The following is an 11,846-nucleotide window of genomic DNA, read 5'->3' as shown; positions in this document are numbered from 1 at the left end:
CACTGTGCACGTTGGAAACTGTTGCTACCTTCAGGCGGTGTAGGAAATGTTTAAACTTACGACTGAAACCATGCAGTAGATGCCTCATAAATGGTGAATATAACAACGTAAAGTTAAAATAACTCTGGATCCGTGCTATTATTATTTTAAGCACCATGTTGACATTTGTAAAAAAAATAAATAAATAAATTAAAAAAAAAAGCTCAAATATAAGATTATTGTTTACGTGGAAATTGATACATTCCCAGCAGCGGGAAAGGCAGCATAACACTGGGTGGACACTGGGACAAAGCGATTGGCCAAAACAAATACTTTGGGGAGGTTCATGAAGGATCAAAAATAAAGACTGTAATAATAATAAAGAATTTGCCTTTGGTTTCCAGCCATCTCTGACCACATACCTTTAAGGACAAAAGTTACGTATTTTTCATTCATAGGGCTCAATAATCATATCATTTTGACATATGAAGATTGTCACGTTAAGACATGTTCCAATTGTCACAAAACTGGCCCAAAACTGGAGGTTTGGCATAAATAGCCAGCATAATTACTGTTTACAAGAGACAGACATAGATTTGAGGAGGTCTTTAAGATGGACTGACTGAAAGTGAGACAGCTGACATTATATGGGAGTATGCTCCCATATAATGTAATGTGTATGTGTGTGGTGAATAGGAGGGTGGGTGTGTTGCATGGTGGGGCGGCATAATTAACACTTGCACCAATGAATGGGTTATTTATACCATTTGGTAGACATGCAGTCTGCAATAATGACTCTAGTCTGAGCATCTCCTCACTCATTTAACAAATTTCAGGGAAGGCCAGATACATCTATCACTTCTTTGGTGTAAAGAGCTGGCTCGCCTGCACATGAAATCAATCCAGACAACAATAGCGACATCATGTGGTGTAACTGATCATTTCAGTGGGACAACAGTCAGTATTTTATTGTAAAGCATGAAAATAGTGTGGTGTTTCATGTAATGCTGCTGATGCTGATATGATCACATTAAATATGTTCTTCCCTCAGATGCAACATGTTAGTTCCCGTATCTACCAAACACTGTTTAACATGTTACACTCCCACACACCACACTTGTGTCTCAGGCAAGCACATCGTAATGAGTTTACATGAAACACCCACCACTCCCTTCTCTTTTAAAACTGGCTCAAACAAGACTGGATTACAAACTGGACAATGCAGGCAGCTGCCCCTGTGGTTGGTTCACTGTATGTCCCTAGGTTTTGGTGATTTGATTAATTGCAAGTTTCAGTATTGTATTATGTACTGTGTATTATTAAGTCATTTGTAGCCCTGTCAAAACCTATCTGAAGGAGCATAATCAACATTGTTTTTTTTTTTTGGTCATCATAGATTATATTTTCCTAATAAAGCTGTGGTTATTTAAGTATTTTTCTAACATCAGGGTAATTGTTGCCCAGCACTTAATGGAAATTTGAAGCCAACAGGGTGCATACACATTGTATACAGGGCAATAGGTGCAGGGTCATTAGGGGAGCAACAGCAAGGGTCCCCTAATCTGGCCATGGGGTCTACACATCCTCAATCCCTCACATGGCAATCCCACTCCTAACTCATACACTCCTCTAATGTTTCTGAAGTATACTGGGACATGAGTTTTGTGCTGGATCATGGAGTTCTTTGCTTCTGTTGTGACTTCTGTGCATCAAGAGGAGAGAGTGTTTATTGGTCAGCTGTTGGGAAAAAAAAGTTAAACCTGTCTACAGTCTCAGAATCCAGCAACATAAAAATTATGTGTTTATACAAAAAGGATGATATTTTAGTTGTGTTACAAAATGCACTTTACAAAGAAACACACTTTTCAGACTAGATCTTCAATGAGCAAGAATGAGTACGTTAAAGGTAACTTTTGATTGTACCTGTGGAAACTTGCTAGGATTAAGAGTTAGATCCTTGCATCTGTATTAATCTGCTTTAAGATTTTCTTAAGTAAAATTTATGTAAGCAATGAAAATTCTTTTAAAAATTAATATATGCATCAGGTATTTGATTTACTTGTAGGTACTCCAGCCATCCAAATAGTTGAAAAGTAATCATCCACATACAAATTGAAAGTATTTATTGAACAAATGGACATTGAACAATGAATAAAAAGTAGACAGATAAAGGATGTAGGCACCAGATATGGTCTTGTTCAGAGTTTGATGACTTACTGTATTTGGCTGATCATTCCAAAGATGGTTTTAATTATAAAGGCAAGAGAAAATCTTTGCTCCTAGTGATGTGTAAAAATGTGAGGTATTCTTATCTCGTTTTAATGTCTACAACAGATTTACAAAAAGAAGAAACAATTTTCACATATTTGCATATTTCCTTAAAACACAAGTTATAGTATAGCACAGATTCCTGGTACAGTACATGGCTGATTATCATAGAGGAAAAACAACATAAAGCAAAATAACAGAAATTAAAAAAATAAAAGATAATTAACATTGCAATAAATTTGTTCTCTGGAGCCCCAAATTTACACATAAAAAAATCTATAAACTCCAAGACCAGTTGGGCAAACTGATATATAAAGATGTCAGAGTAGTATTGCTTCAACCAACAGAAATTTGCTCAGTCGGCAACCACGTTAACAACATTAAATAACATTAAATTAGCAAGAGGGGATCCACTGTATACAGCAAGGTTTGCACAATTATACACACTTGTGTCCAGCTACAACAAAGAAACTTTTATTCAATTAAAACTATCTCCACTAGTTGTGTTTCTAAAAAATATTACATACAGCTGTGGGGGGGCTTTGTACAGAGAAAAAAAACTCTATTCTTTAAAAATACTTCAAACCCTGTGGTTTATATTGGATATAGAAGGAGAATCTGTTTTTAGTTTTTATACCTATCTCTAAAATATTTTCCCTCAGAATAAACATTTCTGGTAATTGCAGCATTGAAAAAAACAGTTCTGAATAAGCAACAGATGGGGTGACTATTAGGGAACTATGTAGTTTTGGATGGGATATTACCATTATAGTGCATTATGGAAGCTATGGCAATATATCATATGGACTTTTTTTAGTTATCTAAGCAAGCATGCACAAAAAAACATCAGAATATTTTAGCAAAGTGGTGTAATTACAGCACTATGGTTAGCACCTTAGATAATTTACTTAGCACCATGCATTAGAGAGAGGGTGGGGTTAAAGATGGGGGTTTTATTTTGATTCCTGGACCCGCTCTCCTCTCTCCTGTGGCTCAGTCTCCTCTAAGGATTGCCTATATCTGTAGTCTGTCTACTGTAAGTCAGGTAGAAGAAGAGACTCCTGGTCCCATGTGATGCTGCATACATAATAACATCTACCCTCCTTTTTTTAAAAAAAAAAAAATCATCTTTACGTAAGGAAATTGTAAGGCTGCTTTCACACTCCACAGCTCCTTATTAACGGGCATATTTTTCCTCTGACCTTTAATCTCCACAACCACATAGACTCTCCCTAATCATCAGTGGCATCCGGTTCAATAGTGTATGAATTAATCAGTATAGCAATTAGTATTATCTCTCCATGTGGGTGGTTTGTGTGCATTAGTTTGTGGTTTCAGATGTAATTTACTGAGAGCTGAGTGGATGCTCAGTCAATCTCCCAATTGGAGCACACTAGTGAATACAGATGTGATTTACGCTCAGTTTAAGCAAATGAGCCTGCCTCTGGAAAAAAAAAAAAAAATTCACATGGGCACGATCACAAGGAGATGAGCACCAAAGGCAAATAAAATGGCACCCCTGAAAAATCCTTCCATAAGTTTAAAATATCAAATTATCTTCTCATTTTCTATTGCACTTGAAGATTATTTCTTTACATAAGATATACATGTATAAAAGTTAATAATAAGCATACTTATATATATATACATTTAACTGATCCCAATTACTTTAATTCTTCTCTTCTGACAGAATTGAATTCCTGGTATTTGCAAAAAAAAGTACACACAGTATACAGACTGCATACAGTTACAAAAATAAGTTACTATAATGTCCGCTGATTGACTTGGCCTTGGTCTCCCTTTACTCAGCAATGTTCCAGAGAGATTGTGTGGCATAGAGCCTTCTTTTTTCCTCCAAGCAGGCGTACATGTGGAGATCCTTCTTGAAGAGCTTGAAGAAGCTTTTGCTATCTTGAGAAGCTATTAGTGCAAGAACTCCCCTGCTCCTTCTCAGCTCTTCTTTGTCCCCCCCCCCCCAGCTCTCCATGCTTCCTCCCTCTGTGTCTGCAGTCCAATGGGAGTTTGGCAGAGTGAAGCAGGATCTGTTTGGGGGTGGGGTGGGGCTTGTTCTCTCTTGGGCAGTGTTTGGCCGTGGATTGGAGGAGACTGCTCCGATCTCCTTGTCTGCACGAAGGTGTCGTCCAGGGGTGATGATCCATCCCTCCATGCTCAGAGAACTTACACTGCAGCCCTCAGAGGAAGCACACAGGGCCTACTTCTAGGTGGTAATGTGAGCCAGGAGTAGTGTTTGGGAGATTGTAGATGTCGACCACAGGGAGCAGGGTGGGATCCAGGGAGTGGAACACAAAATGGGCCTGGTGCCAGTGACCATCTTTTATCTGAGACCAAAACAGACAATACATTTATTATTCCAAGGCAATTTTATAACATTGTTTTGTATGTTATTAAAGTCTGAGACCCAATAATGATACAAACTAAAAGAAATTGAACCAGATGACAGAGTCCTATTCCTACCCAACAGGAGTCTTCTATGACTTCTGGCTCAAGCTCTCCTCCCACCTCGAACACCTCCCCACTCCAAGCCTTGAACTTCACAGACCCCTGGGCAGCCGGCTGATCCTCAGCTGACCTCCAAACAGAGATGTTCAGGCAGTGGACGATGATGTGCTGCACGGCCTCTGAGCTCAGCAGGTGCAGGAAGTTCATCTGGACACGACCGACACTGATTGTTGGCTGCTCAAACAGGCAGAAGAGATGCTGGTTAACAAGTTTGTTATGTGCTTTGTGTGTAATATTTACCTTGTAGACTGTGCTGAAATCATTTGGGTTGTTATTGTGTCTTAAGTACCTTGGATACTGTTACTGGTTTCAGACAAGTCTGTCCACCTCCAGTAAAGTTGCAGGAGACTTCTATTGTATCTGACGAACAGCCCAGGTTGGGATCAATCCAATAAATGCCTGAAAAATGCAAACACACTTGGGATCACGTTTATCTAAACATGAAATTAGACTCCATCTTTGTCTCCAACACAACACTCACACACCCTCACCATCGTTTAACTTCTGTTCACAGCTGTGCAGGTCCCTGCAGATGCGGGCTGGGTTGTCCCGGGTGCCCAGCGGGTTCTTCAGGCTCTGGATCAGGTTACTGAGGTAGTGGAGGGTCTTAAAGATCTCTGCGCCCTGGTCCAACATCGGCAGGTCCATCACTGGCTTATTCTGGAGGACAGGCAAAAGAAAAGACAAGTCTGTACAGTTTTCAACAGATCTGAAGACGGAAAAATACAGAGAGATCTTGACGTCATACTCCACTGACCTCAGTCCTGAGTGAGGTGAATGACTCCACAAACATGAGACCATCTTCTTTCTGCAGCAAAATAACAAAATCAGTGCCAATGGCATCAGTACCATTGTATCTTTCTGGATAACACATTACAGCATATCCTTATGGAATATAATGAAATCAGCAAACATAACATGTCTTACAAATGATGGAGGGACACCCGGGGGACCCTAGAGGGCAGAGAAAGAATTATTCAGACCATGAATTATGTAACTCAAATATGATATTGTGTGTGTTTGAAATTCTCTTAAATCTATAGAGGTGGAAAACCTACTGGAAGTCCAGGGGGTCCACGAGGTCCAGGAGATCCCTAATAAAGAAGAAAAACATGCTGAATGAGCTTATATGTTGTCAATCAAGTGTCCATAGTAAAATAAAAATGATTTGTAACAAAAGAAAAAGTCAATGCTATGCAAACATACCCGCGGTCCTTGCAATCCCTAAAGAGAGAAAAAAAAAATAATTTCAGCCTGGATATAGTCATAAGATATTCTTTTCACACAGTAGACAATGTAAACAGAGTATATAAAACTGAAAAGCATGGATGTGGTAAGAGGTGAAGAAGACTCACAGTCTCTCCGCGATTACCCTTCTCTCCTCTAGGACCCTGTAAAGAGACGCGCACAATGAGTAAGCTGAAGAGCCACAGCAGAGAGAAATGTCAAAGCTTATGTTTATCTGTATAATACATACTGCGCTTCCACTGGGACCAATAATTCCCATAGGGCCAACGACTCCTCCTCTGCCCTGATGGAGAGAATCAGGAGAAAAAGTATGAAACAGGAGTTTCAGTGTATTATATCAATGCAATCTCAATCACTAGTCTACTACTTACCATTGCGCCCTGTGGCCCCTTTGGTCCCCGTATGCCCTTTGGACCAAAGTCTCCCGGAGGCCCCTGAAAAGAGCCGTGGTAATTATTTATACACACTTTTCACATACCTGTTTAAAACTGCAATACTTCATGTCAGTTTCGCTAATTGTCTTTTTTACACACTAACTAACTCCTGTCTGACTATATCTCCAGCTCATTATGGAACTTCTGACAACACTAACTGTTTCCATGTTGAAGACAATGTTTCCAGCTGTTCTAACAAACTCTGGCTTTGTTCTGTGTTGTGATTTCAATAGAGTACAATAGATCTTTATTGCCGCACGACCCAGACGCAGATGCAGGATGGATGCATGTGTCACATTACTGTTATGTAAATCGAACTATAAAACCACTCTTAAAACTGGTGATTGTGGGGATCATAAGGAACAGATCATGGGCAGGAAGTGAGAAGAGACTTTGTTGGCTTGCTTCAAAGTGTGCTATTTGTAAATGGGGTCTGGTGATGGGAGCGAACAGGCTGTAACTTGGAAAAGACTTGAGGACATTGTGCTGAAGCCGTCACACAGAGTAATTGTCAATGTTTGCTCACCGGATAGTCATAGATGAGCTAATGTTAGCTTCTTTGATGTATGTGTAAAATGAGATATGCAGTTCACACAGACTCACAAACACATAGAATGGACACACATGTGCAAGTAAACATCGAATTATTGTCACCCTGACAAGCTCAGCTTAGTCCAGAATCCTAAAACAATCCATAATGGTTCCCTACTAAGAGACAACTCCACTTTCTTGGTTTAATTACTAAGGGCGAAGTAGTAAAGCAAACTGTTTAGAAAGGAAATAACTACTTCTGAGTGGCACATTTCAAGTTTAGTTGTCCCCCAAAGCTACAGCTAAATAGTTTTGGTTGTATGTTTTTGTATTGGTCTACATGGGCATATGTGTACATGTGTATATGGCATACTGTTTATCCATGTATGCTTTCATCCCCATCATCACAATGTGTTTGCATATTTGTGATTTACAGTGAGTGCACTATACTCAAACATATTTGTGTGGCCATAGTGAAGGAGCTGATTTCTGCTTTTTGATGGTGGTTCATTCCTCACATGAGCATATTAACAGTGACATGTATGTTTGCTTTTTTTTGTGCACACAGATGGTGAAAGATGTGTTGCTGGTTGGTTCTGAACATACCCTTGGTCCAAAAACTCCCAGAATTCCTGGAAAACCTGGTTCCCCTGTATCACCCTGAAATAGAATATAAATCAAAACATCATTTTCAAAAAGAAACTTACATAATGTCATGAAATCTTCTCTTTCGGGATCATGTAGGTAAGTCATTGCCTATTTTATATATGTTTAAGTGTAAATAAGAAAAGAGTGGCTGCTCACAGGTTGTCCTTTAGGTCCTTGGTCTCCCTGTGGCCCTGGCAGCCCCATTCCACCTCTAAAGCCTTTTTTTCCTGGTGGCCCACTCTGGCCTCGAAGACCCTGCTCACCCTGGATGGATGAATAAATAATCCAATGAGTGAGCGAGAATCGCTCATGGGGAGTTAAGTAATTATCTCTGCATTGATCTGATAATTAAGTCAGTCATAACAATACATCACTTGAAAATGATAACATTACAACATTACAACTATTCTAGGTTTTATATATTATTAACCTGGATGTGTCACAGAGCATGCTACAATTCCCCTTTACCTTTGGTCCAATGCCCCCCTGATCTCCCGGGAGTCCTGGAACGCCAGTTTTACCACGAGAGCCAGCTTTGCCAGGAAGACCAGCCTCCCCATCATCACCATGCTCTCCCTAGAGACATATTGAGAAAATAAGGTGTTAGAAAATATTCTCTTAAACAAACAATAAACAGATTTTTGTCTTTATATGTGTGGCAAAAACATTATGGTCCAGAGCAGGATATCTCAGCACCTGCCATGAAATTCACTTAATGCATTCCTACTCTCCAGAGGATGAGACCTTTCATATATAAAATATGGAAATAAATATATAATATAAATATAAAGTTATTCATGGTTTCAAGTGGATAAACCATTTAGAGTTTAATGATTTTTCCTCCAGCGCCAACTTTAGGACAAACAATGCATTTGTTTTTACCCAATTACAGATGAGTCTCTAAACATTTAAAGTTGTTATTCGTTCTGTCCAACACATTTTCAGTGTGTAGTAGAGTGAATATTTAAGCCTCTGGGTTGTGTTAGCAGGACTGTAAACTGTTGTTGTAATTGGACAAACAAGGTTAATGAACAACTGATTATTATTAAGATTTCTTTCTTTGTCTCACCGGCATGCCTTTACTGCCATCCTTCCCTGGGACTCCATCCACTCCGGGCACACCCTCCCGCCCCTCTCGACCCACCACACCTCTGGGACCAGGAAGACCAATGACGCCCTGAGGAGAAGAGAGGACTCATCAGAAACCTACACCGAGGCTTGACAGTGTATGATCTGTGAGTCATCTGTCTTTACTCAAGTAAATTTGCACAAACAATTTCCCCCTTTCTGGGTTCATCTATTTGTGCGTTATTTCCAAGTATTCTTGTCATGGATACAAACTTTTTTAAAGGCGGAGAGTTTACAAAACATCTGTCTTTTGTATCGAAATGCTGTAAGTCGTTGAAGCAGGTGTGGATGTGTGGAGAATGGTTGACTTACCTCTGTTCCCCTTGTTCCTTTTTGTCCTGTCTGACCCTTTTTGCCTTTCTGACCCTTAATGAAGACAGAAAATGTGTTAAAGGTAAAAATGATTATTATTTGTCCAATAATCATTGGTTGTCAGTACCAATAACCTACAGTAACACTTTAACAGGGGCAGAAATGTCTGGCTTTCAGAACTCACTTGCATACTATTCATTGAAGGAAGAAAACACTAGAAAATTAGCATCAGTGCATTTACAGTAGTTCTCAAGCCACAAATAACAAATGACATCACAGTATTATTACATTACATTCAGGCTAATTAATGATCCCTTCACTGGGTGGATGTTTCTCTTGGATCTTTGCTGTATTAGCTAACTTTGTCACTTTGCCAGAGACTTGCTAGAGTTGTTGCAACCTCATAAAACAGACCAGATGATTATCATTTACCTGGGTTAATCACTCATTACATCCTATACAAGCTTGGACATACTGAATCTGAAGCCCTCACAAATGGCCTGAACAATAGGAACAGCCGAGGGTTTGGACTGAAGCTAATCCAATATAGATGATAAATAGGAGTGCACAGGACTCTTCAAACATGCACACAGAAGCACAATCACCTTCTACCACACACAGCAAACACACAAAATGTTTTGACTTCCTTACTTGATCTCCTTTGGCCCCTTTGTGTCCTTGTTGCCCACGAGGTCCAGGATGTCCCTGAAATTACCAGTCATGTTAATGAAAGCATATAAAGACCACCTGCCTTTATCTAGACTTGATGACAGAACTGTGTATGGAAATCACCCGTTTTGACACTCACAGGCTGTCCAGGAGCTCCAGGTCTGCCTCTCTCTCCATCCACACCAATTTGACCCTGAGAAAAGGAAACACAATGTTGGCTTGACCTCATAAAGCCAATATAGTCAGTAATTTAAGATTATCTGGAGTGATGGGACTCACTTTGTACCCTGGATCTCCTGATTCCCCTCTCTCTCCTCTGTCACCTGGAGGACCCTGATGAAAAAAGAAATATATGAGTAAACTGCAAATTATTTGATTTCTGCAACCATATAGCAGGCAAACAGTAGAAGGAGGGAGAAAAGTAAGTCAGGTGTGACTTACTATGTCACCTGGAGGACCAGGAGGACCCTCTACTTTCCCATCATCCCCCTGCTCGCCCTGCGGATGAAAATCAGAACAGATGGAAAATTTTGATGTTTTATACACATCCCTGATGTGTCGCTCTCCTAAAACGTTACATATGTTGGAAAGTTTGCTTTGTGTATGTTTTCTTTTAGATTTGCTCACATGGCTGATTATGATGCGTTACATCAAAAACTCACATTCATCCATGTGTGTAAAATCTGTTGACTCTGCATTTGTGTAAAATAATAGTCATAATGTATTTACACCATGATGAAGCTACTGAGGTATCAAATCAACCAAAACAAGCTTGATCAGGACAAGCTGCCTGCGGAGAGAGGTGCATTTTGGGAAGCTTTTTTTCATAAACATTTGCTGTTTCTGATCCACGTTCAGTTGATTTGTGACCAACCCAAACTCTATAAAGGCACAGTGTCTGGCTTCTGCAGGGATGTCTGAGAGCAGACTGACAACACAAGAATAAGGAAGAATAATAAGAGTCCAGTATTACACATAAAGTGAACGAGGTGTACCTTTTCACCTTTTGGTCCTGGAGCCCCCATGGGGCCCTGTGGTCCCTGATGGCCCTGCAAGACATCGTTATGTGAAATGACTGCACCAAATGCATATAACCATGATAGGCTTGTTAACGGTTTAATGTCCACACACGTCCAGACCCTTACTTATGATAAGGTCATATTACCTCATAACCTGCAAGACCAGGTTCTCCCTGTTGACCCATGCGACCAGGAGCTCCCTAAAGAGAGCAAACGTTGTGTCTTCAGTCACACAATGTGCACTTTGAAACATTAGATGATGTTTTTACTTGTCATTGAAATGCTTGTGATTTCAAAAGTGATTGATAAATATCTATATCATTACTGTTCCACTTTACCACGTGTCCGATAGTTCCTCTGGAACCCTTCGGCCCAACAAAACCCGGTGGTCCTGTCTTCCCCACTGGTCCAGTCTCCCCAAGGTGACCTTGATGACCTTTGGCCCCCTAAACATACACATAGAATAAATTACAGAATCGCTGACCACACTGTATTTCTGTGTCACTGCGTGTGAATATTTGTGTTTATGGAACAACTAAATTGTCTTCAGACATGATTTGACTTTAATACCTTTGACCCTGGTTTGCCTCTTTCCCCAATTTTGCCAGGTTTCCCCTCTGGGCCCTACAGAGAGAAAACAAAAAAGAAACAGCAGAAGGTCAGATCTGAGAATCTCTGGAGGTCAGTTTGCAAAAACTGTGTGCATGTATGTGTGAATTTCAGCAGAAAGACAGGTGACTTACTCTGACGCCAGTGAGTCCAGGACTTCCAGGTGGGCCTTCCTTTCCCTTTAGTCCAATTTCACCTTTTTCTCCTTTGTCACCCTCCTGACCCATGTCGCCCTTTTCCCCCTGAGAAAATACACATAAAACATGATGTTTTAATGGTCTATAGCTAGAAGATATAAAAAGAAGGTTAAAGTTATGTTGACTGTGTTTTGTAGTCGTTGTCTTCATATCCTAATAACACGACGTTAAAGATATTTTGAGAAAAATCTCACCTTGGTTCCATCAGGACCAGCTGGACCAGCTTCTCCCTCTAGGCCTGGCTCTCCCTGTACACAGACACACACACACAAATATACAAAAGT

The 11,846-nt window shown here is 40.1% G+C and overlaps 1 protein-coding gene across 1 annotated transcript in view; it reads right to left on the bottom strand.

The window, feature by feature from the left end:
• Positions 1–2,085: 2,085 nt before the first annotated feature.
• Positions 2,086–11,846, bottom strand: part of LOC139611618 (collagen alpha-1(XXVII) chain A-like) — a 70,320-nt gene continuing 60,559 nt past the window's right edge. The window contains exons 36-61 of the mRNA XM_071466435.1: positions 11,757–11,810; positions 11,500–11,607; positions 11,327–11,380; positions 11,095–11,202; positions 10,903–10,956; positions 10,733–10,786; positions 10,179–10,235; positions 10,017–10,070; positions 9,877–9,930; positions 9,720–9,773; positions 9,069–9,122; positions 8,698–8,805; positions 8,097–8,204; positions 7,785–7,892; positions 7,587–7,640; positions 6,387–6,449; positions 6,245–6,298; positions 6,123–6,158; positions 5,974–5,991; positions 5,826–5,861; positions 5,695–5,721; positions 5,525–5,575; positions 5,259–5,427; positions 5,057–5,166; positions 4,723–4,941; positions 2,086–4,586 (exon numbers count right to left, since the gene is read on the bottom strand). Coding sequence (XP_071322536.1) covers positions 4,440–4,586; positions 4,723–4,941; positions 5,057–5,166; positions 5,259–5,427; positions 5,525–5,575; positions 5,695–5,721; positions 5,826–5,861; positions 5,974–5,991; positions 6,123–6,158; positions 6,245–6,298; positions 6,387–6,449; positions 7,587–7,640; positions 7,785–7,892; positions 8,097–8,204; positions 8,698–8,805; positions 9,069–9,122; positions 9,720–9,773; positions 9,877–9,930; positions 10,017–10,070; positions 10,179–10,235; positions 10,733–10,786; positions 10,903–10,956; positions 11,095–11,202; positions 11,327–11,380; positions 11,500–11,607; positions 11,757–11,810 — 2,013 coding nt within the window. The 3' untranslated portion in view covers positions 2,086–4,439. The remainder of the gene's footprint in view (positions 4,587–4,722; positions 4,942–5,056; positions 5,167–5,258; positions 5,428–5,524; positions 5,576–5,694; positions 5,722–5,825; positions 5,862–5,973; positions 5,992–6,122; positions 6,159–6,244; positions 6,299–6,386; positions 6,450–7,586; positions 7,641–7,784; positions 7,893–8,096; positions 8,205–8,697; positions 8,806–9,068; positions 9,123–9,719; positions 9,774–9,876; positions 9,931–10,016; positions 10,071–10,178; positions 10,236–10,732; positions 10,787–10,902; positions 10,957–11,094; positions 11,203–11,326; positions 11,381–11,499; positions 11,608–11,756; positions 11,811–11,846) is intronic.

Source organism: Trachinotus anak, unplaced genomic scaffold (genome assembly GCF_046630095.1).
Source record: "Trachinotus anak isolate AG129_WGS33_773 ecotype Australia unplaced genomic scaffold, CSIRO_AGI_Tana_v1 ptg000028l, whole genome shotgun sequence".
Lineage (NCBI taxonomy): Eukaryota > Metazoa > Chordata > Actinopteri > Carangiformes > Carangidae > Trachinotus > Trachinotus anak.
This window is presented reverse-complemented; position numbering and strand designations above follow the sequence as displayed.